We start from the raw sequence: 19,778 nt of genomic DNA, 5'->3' as shown, positions 1-19,778 counted from the left end.
ATGAAGCAAAGATTCAAAGCCTGTGCTGCCTTCTTAAGCTCTTAATCAGATTCGTATGATACATATGCAAGCTCATTAGCCTGACTAGTTTATAAGGTGAATTTGAATTTATGATTCTGATATTCAGTACTTAATTTGTAGCTATGATTAGATGCATTTTTTAAACATATATTGTATCTGCATGTAGATATGTGTAATAAAATCCCAAAGTGAGGAGCACAACTGGAAAAGCTACACATGAGAATGATTAATTTTTATTACCTTGTTTTTATCACTCAGCATTTGTGCTATAAAAGCTACAATAAAGTGACACATGCTTGGTCATTGTAAGACAGAGATAAATTTGGCCTTCCCACAAGGGACAAGCAAGGTCAGTTTAGAGGAGGTGAAGAGCACCCCCACCCAGAGTTCTTGCTAAGGTAAATACATTTTTCTGTTCTGTGGAGAAATTTGCTGTCTGAAGGAGTAAACAGGGTAAAACAAAAACAGATGAAGATGTGACTCTTAGGCAAGATCTTGTTTTTATACTTCTTTCCAGGAAAAAGCTTGCTATAAACATTCATGTTGTCTTCTTCAAGGCCACTGAAGCCTTGCAGTAGAGGATCACATGGCATTAGCTCATTGCCCCAGTGTCCTGCAGCTTCCAGGTTGTGCCAGAGAGGCCGGGCTTTGCTGTCAGATCACCCTGCCCTGTATCTCACAGCCTGGTGGAATGCTGCATGTGCAATTCCAAAGCCCTGTCTTCCTCCAGGAGGATAATTTCATAATAAAAAAAAAAAAATTGTAAAAAATTCAAGAGCCTAATTCTGTGTTTCGTCAGCCTGAGCCAAATACTGAAGTTACACTCTAGAGCCAAGGAATCAACTTCACCGCTGAGGAATCTTGGGACAGAAATCTGTGACATTCCCCAATCATTTAGGGAAGGGGCAGGATGCCTCGAACCCATCTCTCATCCTTCAGTACCCTTTCTACTCCCAAAAAATGAAATGGTGACAGCTGCCTCGAAACACTGTGGGTCTGCATGAGACCAAGATGGTCCCTGGGGATGTCATTTGTCTTGGAGCTGTCTGCATCCCCTGCACCTTGGACTTGGTGGCAGAGCTCAAGTTGTGCTTTGCAGGGCTAATCTCCAGGATCCTCTGAGTACAGAGCAGAGGACACCAGTTTGCCTTGTCCTGCATGCACCTGCCCTTCATGACACAAATCCATGGATTCAGGTGCAGGGAGCATTGCTGGAGAGGAGGCAGCGTCCATCTCTGTCCACCCTTGGCTTTTCTGTGCAAGCTAAGGTTACTGGTATAGGGAAGATCTCTTCTGCACTTATAGATGAGTTTCAGTGTTGTGCTTGCAGTTTCTCAAGGAGAACTTGGGTTGACTTTTAGTTTGTTGGGTTCAAGGGAGCTGTCAGAAGTAAGCACAAAATCAGGACCTTCGGCTGAGTCCTGGTGAGCCAAACTGGAGCACCGTTATTATATGATGCTGAGAAAATCACTGCAGCCCAACCAGAAGCATCTAGCGTATAGAGCTGTGCTGTTTCCTCTATGCCAGCATGACAGCCACGCTGTGAAGACAACAGAAAAGTGGCAGGAAGACAAAATTCTCTCTTTTGGGTTGTCTTCATTCTCTTAAGGAGCTGGTTGCACAACAGTGGCTTACCCTTCTCAGCAGCAAGCAGGGACTGCTTCCATTCAGCAAGAAATGCCTAGGTTTGAAGTCAGGTCGCCAGATTTTCTTCTTGCCCCTCAAGTCCCTTTTGCTTGCAGCAAGGAATTGTGGAGTCTTTGGACTGCCACAATGAGGCCCTTTCTGACAGGGCTGGAAAGCTCGACCTCTGCTCAGAAAGGACAGATTCATGTTTGAGAGCCTTCCACAATGCAACGATTTATATCAGGAAATGAGCAGAATATTTTCTTAAAAAAAAAATAATAAGAAGGAAAAAAGCCTTCATCTGTTTATTTGGCTCAGGGAAGAGATCAGCTGTGCTTTTATGATTTCAGAGTATGGAGTGCCGGAGGGGGGAAGCATATAGCTGTATGCATCCGTGTGTTTGAGTTTGTGTTCCTGATGCATAACATACAGCGTTAATTTTGCTTAATTATGTGTCATATGGGTCTCAGAGCTCAGTGGGAATGGAGATACCTTCATGCACATGGTTAAAGTTTTGCACTTTGAGTACCATGAATGTGAATTTTAACCCTGCACTCCCCATATAGCTCCTGTGTTTGTATGGTATTAAGGTGTTCGGGTGCTTGTCCAGCCATAGGCCTTGGTGACAGGCAGGCACCTGGTGACAGTTCTCCATCACATGTGACTTTGTGCCTTATCTCACATAGAAAATGTCAGTTTGACTGTTGAGGAAAATCAGTTGGGAGAGTTTCAAGATGCAAATATATCCTCAAGGCTCAGGTTTCTGTAGGCATAAAGAGCAGTAGCAAAGTATTTTCATATTGGTTTACATTAAAAACACTGTCACAGAATCTGATAGCGGCGCTAGGAAAAACAGTTTGTGAAAAAGAGGTCTTCGTTACTGACTGCAAACCACATAAGTGTTGGGAAGGAGAGAGTAGACTTTCTTGTTAAAACATTTCTGTGCTTTTAATCTGCCTGGCAAATCATTGGCAATTCAATGATAATCAGAGTTGTTTGTTTGAAATGTCACACATCTCCACTGCAGCCTGCCCACACCACTTGAGACTTTTAGGAATTAAGGAGCATGGGAACATAAACACCTACAATGTATTTAAACATGAATTAGCAAAAGCCAACAAATACGGAACAATTTTAATTTTTGTATTAGAATACTCCAGAGGATACAGATTAACCTCCGTTACTCAAGGTTTGTCACTGTCTCATCTCCTTTGGACAGCAAACACTGACAAATGGACAGAAAGCTGATTTACTCTCCCTTTAGCTTCTATCTCATCTCATGAAATGTCTGTTGTGCAGCTGCCCTGGCTGTCCTCCTCTGTGGGTTTGACAGCTCCTCATGCTTTACAGGCACTGTTTTCTCTCATGGTTGAAACTCATGGTTGTCTGAAATCTTTGCGAAATGAGTTGAAGCCATGCCTTGCTTTACTGACAGGCAGAGGCCCCGGGATAAAAGGTGACATATCTGAGAAAGAAGGAATCCCAGAGAGTGAGCTTGCTGGGTCTGCTGTCCTGACGAAAAGGGAGAAGCTTTTAAAAGAATCTTTGCATCACGGGTACCACAGGGATGAGGTGCCCCAAATGAATACCTCACCTCCAAGCAGGAGCTGTGCAGGAGCCGAGCTGCAGCCTTGCAGCCCCTCTGTTGATGCAGTGTTAATCTGCAAACTCTACTGGTTACAGCAGGTTTCTGCTGACTTGCCAGATCTCCATGGATGCACAGTTCATTGCAGACACACCTAGTCCCCTCCAGTCTTCTCCTCCTGTTGGAACATTTCTTAGGCTTTATTAAGCAAATGTCAGGATACTCCTCATTTGTTAAACAACCTTCCAATTGTGCCACTGCTTGTTTGTGTATATCTGTGTATTTCGACAGATGAAAGCACACATACACACACATCAGTGTGTATTAACTCTCACTGAATACAGCAGCAAAGTCAGCCCCTAAAGAAAGGATGTGCCATAAAACTTTTCCATAACATTGTTAATGTAACCTTCATAATTACATTAGATTCCAAGTGATATATAAATTCAATGACATAAGATATTTTTATCTTTTACTAATTTCCAGATTGATTGTGGATAGCTTAATGTGATAACAGGGCCATCAGCTCCATAGCAATGCTCACGGTCTTCCTTTCACATTCATTGATAGAAGTCAAATGAGTAATGTTATCCTGGTATAATGCTGATGAGAAAGAAGATCCAGCCTCCCCCTCCTTCCACAAGAAGAGTGTGTCCACCTTGTGTGATGTGCTTGGCACCAGCAATATTTTAATATCATTAGCAGCAGGAAATACTTTCCTTGCCAGTAATGAGGTTCAGTGTCAGCTAAAGGTGCTTCCCCACAGGAAGACTTTAAACAAAATTGCTATATTCTGATACAAAAAAAGGCTAGAAATAAGCTATTTTTGTGAAAGGCGTTTGTTGAAGTATGGAGTGATCCTGGCTAATGAAGAAGGGACCTGCCAGAGATATTTTTAGTTCTACACACTGGTTTCACTGCTATTCTCATAGCTGTGGCTGGAAGGGAAATTAGGATGGTGGTGTCTATTCTCATACAGAAATGGAAGAAGCATGGAAATACGTGTGTATGTGTATAAAGATAAAAAGAAAAAGAGCTGAAGAGAAAGTCAGCTTCCCTGTGTAGCTGCAGCTGTGACATTCATCTTACCTTTCCTTGGAAGGGTTTTTCTTCTGCAAGGCCAGATTTCTTGTCTGATTTAAGGGCTAGCACTGTGCCAGGTGCAGTCTGTATTGCAGGAGAAGATCTGAGTTTCTACATTGAAGTTGTTACAGTTAAGAGAAACCATTAAATAATTTCCTTTATTATCTTGGAGACATAATCCAATACCTCAGCCTCACACTAATGGTTCTCTGAAAATTGTGGGGCTAAGAAGTAGTCACCTTACAGATCGTCAGTTGGAAGAGGGGAAAGACATCAATGAATCACATGTGAAATAATGAGACATAAAAAATAAATATGGAGTCAGGCACATCTCCTTGCTGCTGCTATTGCAAAGCAGCAGCGCAGGCTTTCTTCATTAGCAGAAAAGAGAAGAATACGCATACAAAGAGCACTTGACCCAGCCAGAGAGATTATTTGCTATATCTTTGCTTTCTATTTCAGCAATGTGTTTTTTCCTGTCCTCACTGAGAGGAAGAAGTTTTGTCTTTCAGACTTTCTCTGGGGAGATGAGGATTTTATTTCAAGCTAAATTTTGTTTGATACTGCTTTGTCCTGATCTTATGAGTGAAATGTGGATGTACTGAAAAGCAACAAGACGGGGACACATAGGATACATGGACTTCAGGAACTCCAAAATCAGAATCCAATAAGACTTGGCTTTAAAAGTTACAGAAAGAATAAAAGAAAATATGAAAGCCTGCCCAACAGATTGATTGATTGATCATTTGGGGTTTTTTGGTTTTGTTTTGGGGGTTTTTTTGAGTGAGCCTCGTGAGTTGAGAGGTGGTGGTGATTCAAATAAATATTTTGTAATGTCATTTAATTTTTTCTGGCAGGATGATCTTGCGCTTAAGATGGGAAACTAAGACCAGAAGTTGCCTTCTTTTGATACAGCTCCGTTTTAGTGAAGTGTGTAATATACCTGTCTCCCATCATATGTTTTTCTTTATAAATTTGGGGCAGCAGTCCTTTCTTTTTGCGAAGCACCTAATCAAGTGAGGATTCCACTTAATTTTGGTCTTCATTTGCATTTTGAGAAGGATATTTTAAAAGAATAAAATGCTGTGGTACCCAGGACCTGGGGAGACATCCTGGGTGTAGTATGGGAATACCGGGAGATGGGGGTGCAGGAGAAAACCCAGACTGGAGGACCAGTGTGTGCTGGTTGAGCACGGGGCAGCAAGTGAGAAAGGTGTCTTGTGTGTCCCTTCATGCTGGTGTTTCCCATGGCAGCCTGGGCAGAGACAGTGGCATGATGCGGTTATAAGCCTCATGCACCAAGAGGAGAGTGAAGCAGAGTTGGGCTTTCAAGAGTTTGAATACACTCTGGATCCTCTGATGGTGCTAGCTACTGTCCTAAATCTCAAAGGGACATCACTGAGAGCTACTTGCTGCTTCATCCTCTTGTAGCTGACCCTAAATCACTCAGCTGTGCGCTTTGCAGGGACAGTGAGGGGCTTTTTCCCTCTTGAAACTGTTCTCAAGGTTATTTTTCACCATGCACAAGCCACGAGAGAAGCCATGGTGGGGTTTCCTGGACCAGAGCTCCTGGCCTACATGAACAGTTACTGTCTCTGTTGGCACCATGCTTGCCGTTGACCAGAAATGTGGCTTGCCACATCGTATTGAGTACAGCACTCTGTGCTTGCATTAGTGGTGTGATGATGTGGGACCTGTCTGCCCAGTGCAGGGCTTGTGTGAGGCAACTTAAGGGCAAGGACACTGCCATAAAGGATCTGGGTTTGCTGTGGAAGAAATGCCAGCCAGGTGAGGAACTGAAGAGGAAGAAAAAAAGAGTGAAAAAGTTCTTTATGAAGTAATATCTCTTGTCATCCCATGATCTGTGTGTAGAAGAAAAAAACAGTTTCAAATTTTTGCTTTTTTTCAATCTCTACCTTCTTTAAATTGCATGGATGAGTCATGCTTTAGAATTAAAAGAACAAGCTTCGTTTAAAACCTTACTGCAGTCAGTCACACAAACCCTAAAACCAGCTAGAGACTGAGCTGAAAGATGTAGGAGAACATCCAGGATGGAGGTGTGAATTCTGAGCATTGTGGCATTCACCATTGGTACCCAGCAAGATCACAGCAAAACCATCTTCCTTCACAGTACTTTCCAAACCTGGGTACCAATTTTGGCCTGATCTGGTGAGCAAAGATGTTCAGCAACATCTTTATCCATTTTTGGTTGCTTATTAACATATCAGTCTATCCATACCCCATTTCCAATTGGGTAAATTGGGTGATTTTTTTTTTATTTTTTAGTGTCAAAAAGGAGTTAGGGTGGGGTTTTTCTGAGACTTCAATCAGGCTGAAGGCTGTTTCATGTCTGTCTAAATGCTGCTTGCCTTCACCCTTCTGTGCATGCTCTGTTCATCTATAATGTCTCTTAGGATGCTTGTGAGGTGCCCCCAGCACTGCTGGCTGGCAGGAGATTGCCTTGGAAATGTATGCTGAGGGCCTTCTGGCAAGACTTGGAAGGACAGTCTTGTTTATCATCTAGGGATTGTGCCCAGCTACATTGTCCTCCCAGCGTCCTCATGGGTGCTAATATTTGCAAGGGCTGTGTACAACCTTTTTGTGCAACACGGAGAGAGGTGGGGAGGTGGGGGCACAATGTGCTGCAGAGGGAAATCCCAGCTGAACCCTGCTCAAAGCTGTAGGGCTGAGAAGGTCCAAGAGTTTTGCTGCAAAAAGCCAGGACAGGCAGAAGGTATTGAAGCATGTGCACGATGGAGATACTAGGTTAAAGCAAATCACAGGTGTGGATCTCAGCAGGGTTTCACCTTCTTGATGTTTAGTGCTGTCAGAAGAGAGACAGTTCAGAGCAGGACCAAACACAGACTTTCACATGCCAAGAGAGCTGTATTGACAGCAACCGCAAAGCTCCAGGCTGGCGTGGGAGCGGAGCTGGGGCAGCAGAGTACATTTCAGGGATTGTGCCTTCCCTGGCTCATTCTGAGGGGTCTCTGTTTCGGGCACCATATAGCACGCATTATATTTGCATATGATATCACTTCTGTAGAAGAAGCAGCCTATTCATGAGCAGTAGCATCTTCACATTGAATACAACTGCAGACATGGCTGAGAAAACAACCATTTCATTGAAACAGACATGACACTGGCAAATTCAAAGAGGGTGCAAAACACTCCCAAATAGTTATTACTCGCTGGAAGGAAATCCTAGACATGTAAGGCATGGGATGCATGCAAAGAGCTGGCAGAAACAGAATTTATTGGTAGACATACCTCTGCCCTCAAGACATGTGTCGTTTCTTCAGATGATCCCCCAAAGTCTCTCGAAATTAAATACATACTTCGGGATAATCCTTCTCTGATTCTTCCGGAGCACACAGCGTGCTGCAAGGGACAAAACCCTACCCCTGACAGCCTGGCCCCCTAAAATTTAGAGGCTGCTGCCTGCCCCTTCGGTGGGATTCCTGCAAACACAGCCTGCCTCCACAGCAGGTTCATCAGGTGATTTTCCCCACGTTAACTCTGCCGGGTGGGGTGTGTGACCATGCCACGGGTGTTGTGCCCGCACAGTGATGCTGTCTCTGCCCGATCTGTCGAGCTGGGTCTGAGAGGCTCCCGAGAGCACCAGGAGGAAGCACAGACATAGTGAAGTATTTCTGTCCTTGGTTCTGCTTATCCCAAATCAGTTCTCGCAGCTCCCTTCTGTAATTTCTTCCCACTTCTGTAGCAGCTGTCTGAGCTTTCAGCTGCTCCACCACAAGCAAAGGTGCCAGCACCCTTTAAATCACCACAGAAAAGTAAGGGTGCATTCCACATCCTGCAAGAAAGAAGAAAGGACAAATTTGGGGGTTTGTTTGGGTTTTTTTCCCTTGCGGAAGACAAGTGCTTGTCAGAGATAACTAGGAGGGGTTTGGAGGTTATTCACAAATTAATTAGCCTCTGAAAGGAGAGGACTGCAAGCAATACCAGATAAGCCTGTAGTAGCTGCACCCCTGCAGCAAACAGTTAATATTCCCTTTCCTCTCCAGGGGAACATCAGGGGTTAATTCAGTAGCTGTGCATTTAATAGCTCAATTTAAAGGGGAAAAAATGACACTCTTCTCCCCTGCCTTGCTGGTTGTGGATGGTTTGCTCTGGCTGGTTGATCACATGCTCCCCGAGCCCCCGATGCTGCAGAAGCCCCAGCTGCTGCTGATGATGAGCCGGTGCTGCCCCGGACCCGGACCCGTCCCAGCCCTGCCTGTCCATGCCTTGCAGCCCTCACCTCCTCTTTAAAGGAGGGACCACGCAAGCTGATGAGCCCTTGAGCATATGGGTGGAAATTTGGGAGGCACCCCTTCTCTTACCACCGTTTCCAGCTCTAACCATGTCTATTTGTTGTTGTCTTTTTTTCAGGGATTATGGATCTTCAAAGAGAAAATCAGGTAAGATAACAGGCTTTCTATGTACTGCATGATTATAGAGAGGACCTTCCTTTCCCTTTTACTCCCCCCTTCCCCCCCCCCTTTTTTAAAACCTTACCTTTATCTTGTCTTGCATGAAATTGTGTAGTGGTTTAACTTTTTATTGCTGAAGCCTGCTAGAGACAGGCATCAGGTTTTTTCCCCTTTGCACTGGAGAGAAGAAACCCACCTTATATAGTATTGCAGCTAAAATGACTGCTGTCCTCTGACTGTGTTTATATAGCTTCTTTTCCAGTCTGAGAGGATAATTGTATTAAATTTCTCTCTTTTATTTTTTTTTTTTCTTAAGTCAGTCTTTACCTGAGCAGAGACAAAATGCAGCCTAAGAGTTGGGGTTCTTCTCTGGAGGGGGGCAAGGTAATAGAATGCTTTTCTGCCCTGGTCTGAATCTTATTTTTGCCTTTCCAAAAGGGTCTAGTGAAGCTTCTGATGTGAAATGTTTTCGGTGTCTGTGTCTGAGTTTGGGCTGACTCAAAGGCTCTAGCTCAGTGTTTTGTTTTCAAGATTCTGGATTCAAATGTCCTATAAAACTCTGATTTGAAACTATATAAGTCCAATTTTTCCCCTCCCCTTGTAGCTCTTAGTGATTTTTACAGATGTGTTTTCAGCAGGGACATGTAATGATGGGCCTCTGGATTTGGCTGCTTTGAGCTGGATGTGTCAGGGCTCTCTTATTTTCTTCTTTTTTTTTTCTTTCTTTCCTCCCCAAGCAGCATTGAGCACCTGCAACTCTCATTGACTTTGTTTGGAGTCTCGGGTGCTCCAAATTGCATTCAGGTCATCCAAAGAGAGGCCTTTCAAATGAATAGCAAGTCCTGGAAAACTCTGGCCTGTGTGCAGGGGATTTTTTCTTTTTGCTTTTTAAGATGATGAAGAAACACTGCCATAGCTTCATCTCTGGGAAAGAAGGGAAGAGGAATGTAATATACTGAACTCCAATTAATGTCACTGCTTAGATTGATTTGCTCGTTAATTGTGAGACCTTTTAAGGTGCAGTCCTGTAATAAGCTAAGTGATGCACTAAAGCAAAACTGTTGCTTGACCCTGATGTCTGTGCATCAAATGGCTGTTGCCTTTGCAGGCTAATACGTTTGGTGCCCGTCACCTGAATGTCCCGGAGGGTGGCTGTGGTAATGAAGAAGCAAGTGTGGTACAAGGTGCTGGCCTGACATGATAAACTAGGGCACACTTCACCTTCCTAATCTCCTGCAAAGCTTCTGTCTTGGTTGCACTTCTGGGACCTCCTAAATGTAATATTAAGTGAAGTGTTTGTTCACAACAGCCTGTGAATTAAATTGGCAGCAGCACTTTTCTTTAGGGGGACTGACCATAAAGGTCCAAGTGACTTGGTAGAAGGCAGAGCTGAGTGTGGGAGCTCCTGGCTCAGTGCCACATCCTGGTCATAGGGGGCTTTTGGGACGTGAAAAGACCTTTGAAAAAGGTTGCTGAAGTCTCTGAGGCAACCTGATTTAGCACTGACCTAGAACAGCATTAGGAAACCAGGAGATCTTTGGGCTCAGTGCAGCAGTTGATGCGCATAGGAGATGCAATACTCTTGCAAGAGATGTGACAAATTGTTTTGGGAATGTGAGAAACTGCTCCTCTTCTATTCCTGCAGCTCTTGAGGGAATTTGGAGCTGATCTGCTGTGATATTGGGGGAAGAGAGATTCAGTTGAGTCAGACTATGAGATGGCAGCATCCCAAGTGACATGCTCATTCATCCCTGCAAGGGATGGATGCTCAGGTCAGGCTGCCTCCCTTGGCTGTCCCACCTCCACGTGCTGCCAGGTCTCCTTCTGGGACAGTTTCCTCTTCTCTGCTGCCACAGCTAGGGGCTGGAAGCAGGGGTTTAGGGACGCTCTTACTCCACTTAACCCTGTATGAAGGGGAATGTGAAGCAGCTCTCTGACCAAAGTGAGCTGCATAAAGGGAGTCTGTTCTCAGCCATCTTGCCCCATTTTAGAGTGGCAGAGGAATGCGTCCTTCTGTTTGGAGCTGGATGTTGTCAGAGCGTGCACACAATGCGCGAAAGAATATGCCAAGGGAGTTGGTAGTTACAGCCTCTAACAAAGACTGGCTTTATGACACTTGAACAAGTGATGGGGTAAATAAGCACAGATTTCCAGGGTGTGCTGTGAGTCTTTTAGGATAACAAATAGCTTTGAAACGTAGTTTCCTCCATAGATGCAGACATTGCAGTGTCTTTAAACAGGAGACAAATAGGCACTTTTAAATGCAAGCACCTCCCAAAAAAAATCAAACCTACAAGTGCATCTTCTGTCTTGACCAAAGATGTGCTGGGAGGAGGCTTTTGGGTGTGAGCACAGCTGTCCCGCACTGTCTGGCAGTAATCCCACAGCTGCTGTGGCTCAGGCATGTGCAGGCACAACATGAGCGTGGCTGATTGCAGAAACATTTGGGGAATGCCTCAGACAGCCAATGTCACCTCTACTTTGACCTCCGCCTTGCTGGAGTGCATGTCTAGCTAGTCCTGTGCTCGCCCCTTAGAGCAGGGAGAAATTGGGTAAGTTCAGAGTTTAATAGGAGTTATGGAAACATTTGTTACTGCAGCTGATACTGGTTGTAAACATTTGAGACCTTCTGAACCAAATGCAATAGCGTGGCACATTCTTAGCTAAACAGAAGGAAGTCTTGCACCAATCTGGGGCATCTCTGCATGCCAGCCCTGAGCCAGGCTTCCTCTTGTGCAAAGTGCTATGTAAACACGCAGCCCTTTACTTGGATATGATCCTATTAAAACGCTGTAACCTGCAGTCAGCTCAGAGACCTGGAGCTTCACTGAAGCACTGCGTGGGCAGGGGTGTTTGCTGTGGCCTGAATTGCCACATGTGCTGCTACCTTGGATTTGTGGGGCTTTACTTGACACGCTGCAGCGCTGCCTTCAGAAAGCTGCCTTCCTATTTCCAGGCAATTGAATTGTTGCTGTATGACCATCTGTCGGTACCGAAGAGACCTCAGTACAACTGTAAGGAATGGTTACTGTGGTCATATTCTCTACACTCGCAACAAATGGTCTCATCTAGGTCTCTCCAAAGACCCTCTACAGCAAAAAGGGAAGGAATTATTTTTCAGGCTCCAATTTGTTGAACGCATTAACCAAGTGAACAGCAACTCATTTGTCACTCAAAATAGGCATTACTTCTGTGCAAGCATCCATTGTGTGGTTTTCTCTCCTCAAATCAAAATAAGGGCAGAATTGCTGCAAGTCTAGTAATGGATATTTGCATGGTACATTACAAACCACAAATTAGGTTAATCCACTCTGTAAATCCTACCAGCTACCATCTGTGCATGGTGAACTAATTAACCCTTGAGACATCTGCTAATCCTGATGTGGCTTGTAAAACCGGCTGAAGTATGTTTCTCCCCAAAGATGTCCCCCGCCCCCCCATGCACACACACTCTCCCCTTGCTGGCTAGAGCAAGTTCCAGACTCCTGGAGTAAGATGATCTTGCCCTCTTTCTTGGCTGGTTTCATGCCAAGTTGTCAAATCTCCAGTCATGAAGCTGAAGCAAACATCTGGGACCTGGTGTTCGGTGGCAGTAAGGAGTTTGTGTGGACTTCCACAGCTTTTGCACAATGAGTTGGAGTGCTTCTCAATTACTGAGAGGGTTCTCCTTGCTAATGGTGGGCTCAGATCCAGCAGAAGAGATGCTGCATCACATTTGCTTTCATGGATCTCTGCCACCTACCTTGTAGGCAGCTAAGCCCTGATGCTTGCTGCTTTCAGTGTGCACTAGCAGGAGCACTGCTGGCCTCCCCTTTCTGAAATGGTAACAAAAAAACCTCACTGCTCGCTCCCTCCCAGTGCTCTGACTGCCCTGCTTGCTGCTGTGGGCACAGCTGGCTTCAAACTGGGGCTCAGTGGCTTTCTCTGGCACCTTGTTGCCATGTGGTAGGATGCCCCTCCAAGTGAGAGGGAATAAATGTTAAAAAAAAGTTTATGGCACCATCAGTACTGCAGTGTCTCCTTTCTCTAGTTGATCAGATCCTGCCTGCATCAAGCTGGCTGTACTTTGGCTGAGTCTGCCAGCTGAAGTCTGTTTAAATAGCCTCTGTAATTGAGCACTTAGAATATTAACAATTTGGTCCAAGCCAGTGTTGCCTCAGTGAGGATGCTGATGAGGCTTGGCTTCCTCAGCAGGGAGAACTGTCCTTCAGCTTGGTTCCCACGTCCAATTTTTGGACAAGCAGAATATGGCAGCACTCAGACAGCAATCTCTGCTTCCTTTCCATCCTGTAATCTAAAACTAGGAAGGATGTATCAGCTAGCAAGTAAATGAAAACTTCAGAGTCTATTGGAAGCTACTTGTCAAATCTTTTATAGAAACATCTGTAATAGTCTCTTTTCCCTCAATGGGGAAATTAAGTAGAGTTGAGAGAGTTACAACAAGGACGGAAGTGGGGCCTCCAAGTGAAAAACAAGCAGATCATTGTAACAACACCAAGGGCCCTCATGCCTGATCACTTTGTGGGATTGCTGCCTTGGGCTTACGGGTGGAACTGACAGCAAGAGTTGTTGCTTTAGCCTAATTCTTCATTACTAGGGAAACCCTCTTTGTCACACACTGAGGGTGAGTGCTCTGTCAGCTTCAGGGAGATGCCTTAATTGCTGCTTTTTCTGCTTCCTTTGTAATTAGGAAGGGAAATGGCTTAACTTTGGGCTTTTTATTTCTTTACGGCTGAGCTATGTTCGTCACTTTAGAGCTTAACCTTTCTGGTCCTGTCACACTGCCTGTGTCTAGCCAGCACTTACAGCTCGATGGCATGTCTCACATTCTTTTTTTTTAACTTTTATAAATGAGCTTTATTTTCTTAACTTCAGTTTGAACTGCCTCCTTTGAGGTGATATGGAGAAAATGAATGGTGTGTGCTAGCCCTTCTGTGCTTCATCATCATCAACAGGGTCACAAATGTGTGAGCCGTTAGCTGGACCAGCGAGGCTGCGTGGCTGCAGCTGTCTCTACCTGTTGCAGGACTGAGGTACCAGCCCAAGGGACTGAGCTTTGTTGGTGCAACTGAGTATGGAGCCCTCTGCCAGCCTCATAGCTCTGCAGCAGGCATTTAAGTACACATAGGTATGGGGAGAGGAGGGAACATATAGCCTCCAGCCCTGACAGGTACTTTATGATATTTATGGGAGATGGCTGCAGTGGAGGGAGAAGGAAGGATCTCTCCAAGAGAGGCACGGTGCTGCCTTTCCTTTGCCTTAAGGTTGTTGCAGTATTGATGGGATGTCATCTGGATTGCTGGATTGTCTTTTAACATTAGAAGAGCTGTGAATGCAACTCCAAGGGCATGCAGCAGGCATGCCTTTACTCCGTTGACTATTAAATCTGTCTTAATTTCCCCCTCTCAGCCAGAGGAAGCTTGAACCTTTTAAATGTGTTCTCAAAGGAGCCAAATCCAAGATGTTGAAAAACCCAATTAACTAACATGGTGAATCCCAGCATGAGGCAACACATCTTCTGTCAGGGTGGTGACTGCAGCAGATGTCTTGGGGCTACCTGCATTGAGTGTGTGAGTAATGAAGCAGGCAGTTGGTTATTGCTTAATGAATCTGAGCCCAGGTGGTAGCAGCAAAGCTGGAATATGTTTTTTAATTCAAATATTTGTTTGAGTCATTCTGCTCTCATGGTGTTTGTCTCTGAAGTCTGTCTCCCTGTGCTCCATCCGAAAGGAAAGCTTTAGCTTGGAAGGTTAATTTTTTTTTTTTTAAGGTGGTGAATGGGGTTCTAAGTTTCTCCAAGCCCATGGCAAGGACCCAGGAACATCTTAAACCACGTAGGTTGTGCTTGGTGTCTTAATCCATGTAAGAAATCTGTGGTATGACATGATCCCTGCAGACTGAGGCACGTGCTCTTGTTTGTGTCCTGATGAATCACACATGCGTGTTTTGTTCCCTGCACTGTTTTCTGCAATTAGTGCAGAAATGACAATGGTGGACTGGCTCTTTGGTGCCATTCGGGCTGTTGATGAGGATGGCTGGACACGGTCGTTTGCCTGCCGCTATTTTGTAACGTCACAAACATGTGCAGACAGGAGTGCTCTTGATCAGAAATCAGGATCTGTTCTCCCATCATATGATTAACCTTCTTGGCTGTACGTACTAATTACTGCATGGAATTTAAAACCAGCAGATTCTGGCAGAACACTTTGGTTCTCACATAGCTTTTTTTTTTTTTTTCTTTTAAACAGGAGGATAAAGGATTTAATAATAAGAGAAGGATAGAGCAGGCAGCAGCATAGCAACCAAGGACCAAACAAAATTTAGCATAGAATTACTGGAGATGTACATCTTGGACCTGGTTCTGGAAGGAGTTAGTAGTTAATGATCTTAATGTGCATCCTCTGATCAGTCCTTGATGACAGAGCTTCCTCTTCTCATGATGGAGAATTAATTCTTCCTCAACTAGTGAATTTGCTAAACTCTAACTTCAGTTTATTGGCTTTTGCCTGACACAGTAATTCCCAAAACAGCTCATTTTTTCTTTCCTGACTATTTTTTTTTTTAATCTGTGAGTCCCTTTGTCTTTAACAAGTCCTTCATAGAATGGAAGGAACATCCTTTCTCTGGCTTTGACAAAGCTGGCCTATTGCTCTGTGCTCAGGTGCACTGGCACAGGGTGCGATTTGAGGAAGAGCTTCAGCTAAGTCAGGCAGACTTCATCTCCTTGCAGCATCTGCGTGTGTGTGACCCAGTTCTGCATCTTCAGTCAAGATGTGAATCTGTCCACTCCAATCCCACACTCCAAATCCAGCCTATGCTATTCTGGCAGAAGGAAGCTGATCTCACACTTCTCCTTGTACACCATATTTTTAAAGACACTGTTTAAACTGAAATGCTTTGGACTGCTGCCTGAGGCTACTGAGGAGAAGGGCAGATAGGAGGCTTCATTCTGCACTGCTTCGGTTTTCTGCTGTCAAGATGTGGCCCATTAGATGTGTAGGATTGCTGTTGTCTTCTGGGTGGCCCATATGCTGGGGTGGGAGGGAGACAGGATAAGAGAGGAAGAGTTGATTGTGCTTTGTGTTGGTTTTTTTGTTTTGCTCCTTGGCTTTTAAACTCAAGTGTGGGGACAGGGTACAGGATTAGGGAAAGGAATGTGTTTGTGCTCTTCGCTGCTCCCAGTTCAGCATCAATGCTGCGCAGAGCCCCATGTCAGTGAGAGGGCAGGGAGGCTGGGCGGGCAGGGAAGGACTGCAAGTGTGAGGTGTGGCTCAAGCACCTCGATGGGCAGAACAGCATGCACCCTTGCAAGTGCCTCGGAGAGCCTTCAGCTGAGCGCTGAGAAAGCACGCAGTACCTTAGGGGGTGTAATGGCATTTCTTGTGGTTTTAAGGCGTTCTATTCTCCATCTGCTCCTGTTCTGCCTTCCTCCTCAGTCTGTCGGTGGCAGATGGTATTAACACTGCTTGTGTGGGTTTTTCCTCTCTTGCACAGAGAGAACTGTGTGGTATCGGATTTGTATTTTGGCATGTTAGATAAGGCAGGTGAGAAATGTACTTGGGAGCTGGAGTGGAGGGTGATGATCCTCAGCCTTTGCAGGAATCTGTATGAGGCACAGACAGGTCTGGCTGGCTGAGAGGAGCAGACCTCTTACCTCGGTGTTTTAGATAACTTAGTCTCAGGCTGGTGAACACTTGAAACTTGAATCTCTCTTGTGAGAAGGAAACCTGGATGGCAGTGTGTGTGTGTCCTTAAGCTATTGAGAGCACTCACCCTTAAAATAGTGCTCCTGAGGTGGCTCCAGCTTTGTGCATGGTTTTATACCTGTCACGTTCCTGTGTGACAGGCAAAATTCTCACCAGTCTGCTCTGGTTGGAGTGGGGCATCTAACCAGAGGTGGCTGGAAGCATTACTTACAAAGGTGTTCAGGAGGAGTCATAGCATATGCATCAATGGGCCAGCTCAGTCTGATGACAGTTAAAACAGACTGCCTGGACATGCTGATGCTGTGGTACATTTTCTGTGCTTGTCAGCCTGACGTCTTTGCAGCTGGGATTTGACTCTTGGCCCCCCACCCCCCCCCCCCCTTTTTTTTTTTTTTCTTGAGCCATGCATGAACCCTAGTGTGCATACGTACCTGTAACTTTCCAAGTGCAACAGCTGGGGCACTTCTGCCCCTCTCCTTGGCAGTGTTGGAGCCTGGCTTTTTCCTCAGAGGGGTGATGCTCTCTCAGTTTGTACAGCTGTAGATGTGGATTAGCATTCAGATATTCTAGGCACTTCCCAGCATAACTGGGGACGGCTACAAAACTGTATGTGCAGGGGCTGTACCACAGTGGTCATGTGGGGAGCAGTCCTTGCTTGCCATGTGGAAAGAGTTAATGTGAGCTTTGGCTGCCAGAACAAAAGCTAAACAATCCTGGATACTTCTGGGTCTGCAAATGGGATTAGGATGGGCTTTTGCAGAAGTAAACAGAGTAGAAAACTGGGACTAAGTTATCTTCAGATTTGTACTTTTAGAAGGACGAAGGGCTGTATGAAGCTGCGGAAGTGCAGCTGGTGAGCGTGTCACTGTGCAGTTTGTCAAGCACACGATCCTCTCACCCTGCTGCTCTGTTCCGACTTGGGACAGGGCTCTCTGGTTGTGGATTTCTCCCTGCAGGAGTGAGTTATCTAGATGATGAATTTCTCAGGCACTCTTGAGTCACGTGAAAGCCAGATGTGAACATTTTCCAAGCGGTATGTGTGGGTCTAGCATACGCCAGGCAGCTCTGCTTACGTGGCAAGGGGAAGTGGTCTGAGATTGGTCTGCAGTGTGGTGCTGGGGAGGCGAGAGCCCCAGCAGCTCCCAGAGCGGCCGCTTCTGCTGGGGTGAGGATGGTGTTCGCTGGGCTCGTCACTGCGGCTCAGCACATCTGCCCCCACCCCCTGCACAAAGGAAGCACCTCTTCCAGGATAGGAGTCCTGCACAGGCTGTTCATGATGGGGCTGAACTCGGTGAATAGGACTAAAATTAAAGGCCTTATTTAATGTCGCTTTCAATCTTCTTGCTTATGCACTTTAGCTGGATTTGCATGTTTGATAATCTGCTAGTCATATATTTTTCAAGATGTTGCTCTTCAAGATACTACCTCTTGAACAGATGGCATGGGGAGTGGAGGTGATGTTCTGCTTCAAGTACGTTAAGAGAGATCTGCAGGGGTGCAAAGTTTATTTAAAACATAGTCTCCCAGTGAAAAAAAAAAATTGAATATATCTTTGTATTGCTTCAAGGACTATCTTAAAACACTTGCTTTAAACATGACCAGCATCTCACAAACATAAGAGAAAGGAAAGCTTATTTAAGCAGATGTGGTGACAGACAAGGGTGGCTGCTGCTTGCCCAGCAATCACAGTACGAAATAAAACTGTCATTGTGGTACCTTGGAAGTGTAATGGCTGACCAGGCCCACCCTGAGTCAGGCACTGGGCACAAATGTTTTTGTCCAGGTCCTGCTGGAGCCTGGGGTGAGAAACATCAATGGTGGAGTTCAACAGGGTGACTGGAGCAGTACTGACTGAAACAGATCAAAACACTTGCAGCCTTTCTGTGCCATCCTCCCCATTTCTCTGGCTATCTGTTGTGCTCTGTCTAATTGAATGAGATAATTGTGTGAGCCAGGAATGTGTGAAAATGGTTCCAATGCAGATTAAGGCTCATCTGCATTTTCCCTCTTTTCCAAGCTGTTTTACAGCAATATTGTAGAGCTACATGTAGACTTTGTATTAGAGTAATTGTCTGTTAAAAGTAAAAACATGCATTCTTGGGGGTGGTTAGCAACACCAAGTATTTCTTTCCCTCCCCTGGTCTAATACTGTTGCATCTTATTGCCTTCCCATTTAACCAAAGTCTCAAGCCCCAGCTGAAGGGGAAGGGGCTAGAGGAGAGAAATGTGACAGACTGACAAGGGATGGTCAGTCGGTCTGGGGGATGAAGGGTTTGGAGTTGGCTCTTAAGGGTATGGGGGAACATTGAGCATCGTGCTCTGTCTGCAGATGGGAGCAGAAACAAGCCCCACAGTTTTGGGGTTCCTTGTTGAGCTTCCCGCTCGCGATTGTATGGATTGCCAGCCTCACCTTATCAGGAGGAGGAGCTTGTTCCTCAGCTTGTGTGAAGAGGGCAGAAAGGAAGTGATGAGGGGAAGAGTGGAGGCAAAATCCCAGCAAGAAGCTCTGGAAGAGCCAGAGGAGGGATTGAATAGACTGAGCCTGGTCCCCTGGGGTTCCTTACCTGCTCTGGGCAGTAAGGTGTCCCACCTGACTGCCCAGGACAACAACATGCCACTATGTTTATACCAACTCCAGGCTTGACCTCCAAAATCTATATCGAAATAGAGGCCTAATTTCTGTTTTCTGTTCTGCCATATATGACAAATATTACAGTGAACAAGGCTCTAGGCCACTTCTAAGAAATGGACACTTCCGAAGAACAGCCTGGTCAGCCCACTTCTTGCTGACTTATCAAACACCACTGTTGGGATGACAACACCCCCATTTTTCTCTTAATGCCTTTATTTGAACAGTGGTGAGTAGGAGAACATTTACCTCCCCCAGCTCCAGTCTGAGGAATCACTGCCAGTTACTGGACCACCAGTGAAGTTTTCTGAAGTGGAGTGGAGCAGGGATTGCTGACTTCCCAGGAAGCCAGTATAGTTTCAGTTTACTCTAAGATTGTACTGCTTAGTCTCTTTTCACCTTTCCAATGAAGACAGGAAGGGTGTATGTCTGGGAGATGAATCTGCAGAATGCTCAGCTGCACTCACCACTGTGGTCCTTGAATAACTGAGCCAGTAGTACTTCCTCTTGGAGAGGACTAATGATCTACAGAATTGATCATTGTTGGTAAGGGGCAGTCTCAGATGTTAGCATCTCTTCAGCATGGCTGCTTGTTCTTATAACCCTTTTCTCAGTATTTTAAGATGTACCTTAACAGCTGCAGGGAGATTTCGGTATTCCCAGGTGATGTTTAAGGTAGGGCGTCATGAGAACAA

At 45.3% G+C, this 19,778-nt stretch overlaps 1 protein-coding gene across 1 annotated transcript in view; it reads left to right on the top strand.

The window, feature by feature from the left end:
- Positions 1-19,778, top strand: part of LOC104470679 (SH3 and PX domain-containing protein 2A-like) — a 189,087-nt gene that overhangs the window by 118,244 nt on the left and 51,065 nt on the right. The window contains exon 6 of the mRNA XM_010085689.1: positions 8,708-8,736. Coding sequence (XP_010083991.1) covers positions 8,708-8,736 — 29 coding nt within the window. The remainder of the gene's footprint in view (positions 1-8,707; positions 8,737-19,778) is intronic.

The sequence above is a fragment of the Pterocles gutturalis genome, unplaced genomic scaffold, assembly GCF_000699245.1.
Source record: "Pterocles gutturalis isolate BGI_N339 unplaced genomic scaffold, ASM69924v1 scaffold16975, whole genome shotgun sequence".
NCBI classification, from domain to species: Eukaryota; Metazoa; Chordata; class Aves; order Pterocliformes; family Pteroclidae; genus Pterocles; species Pterocles gutturalis.
The sequence above is the reverse complement of the archived record's forward strand: the minus strand, read 5'-3'. Positions and strand labels throughout refer to the sequence as shown.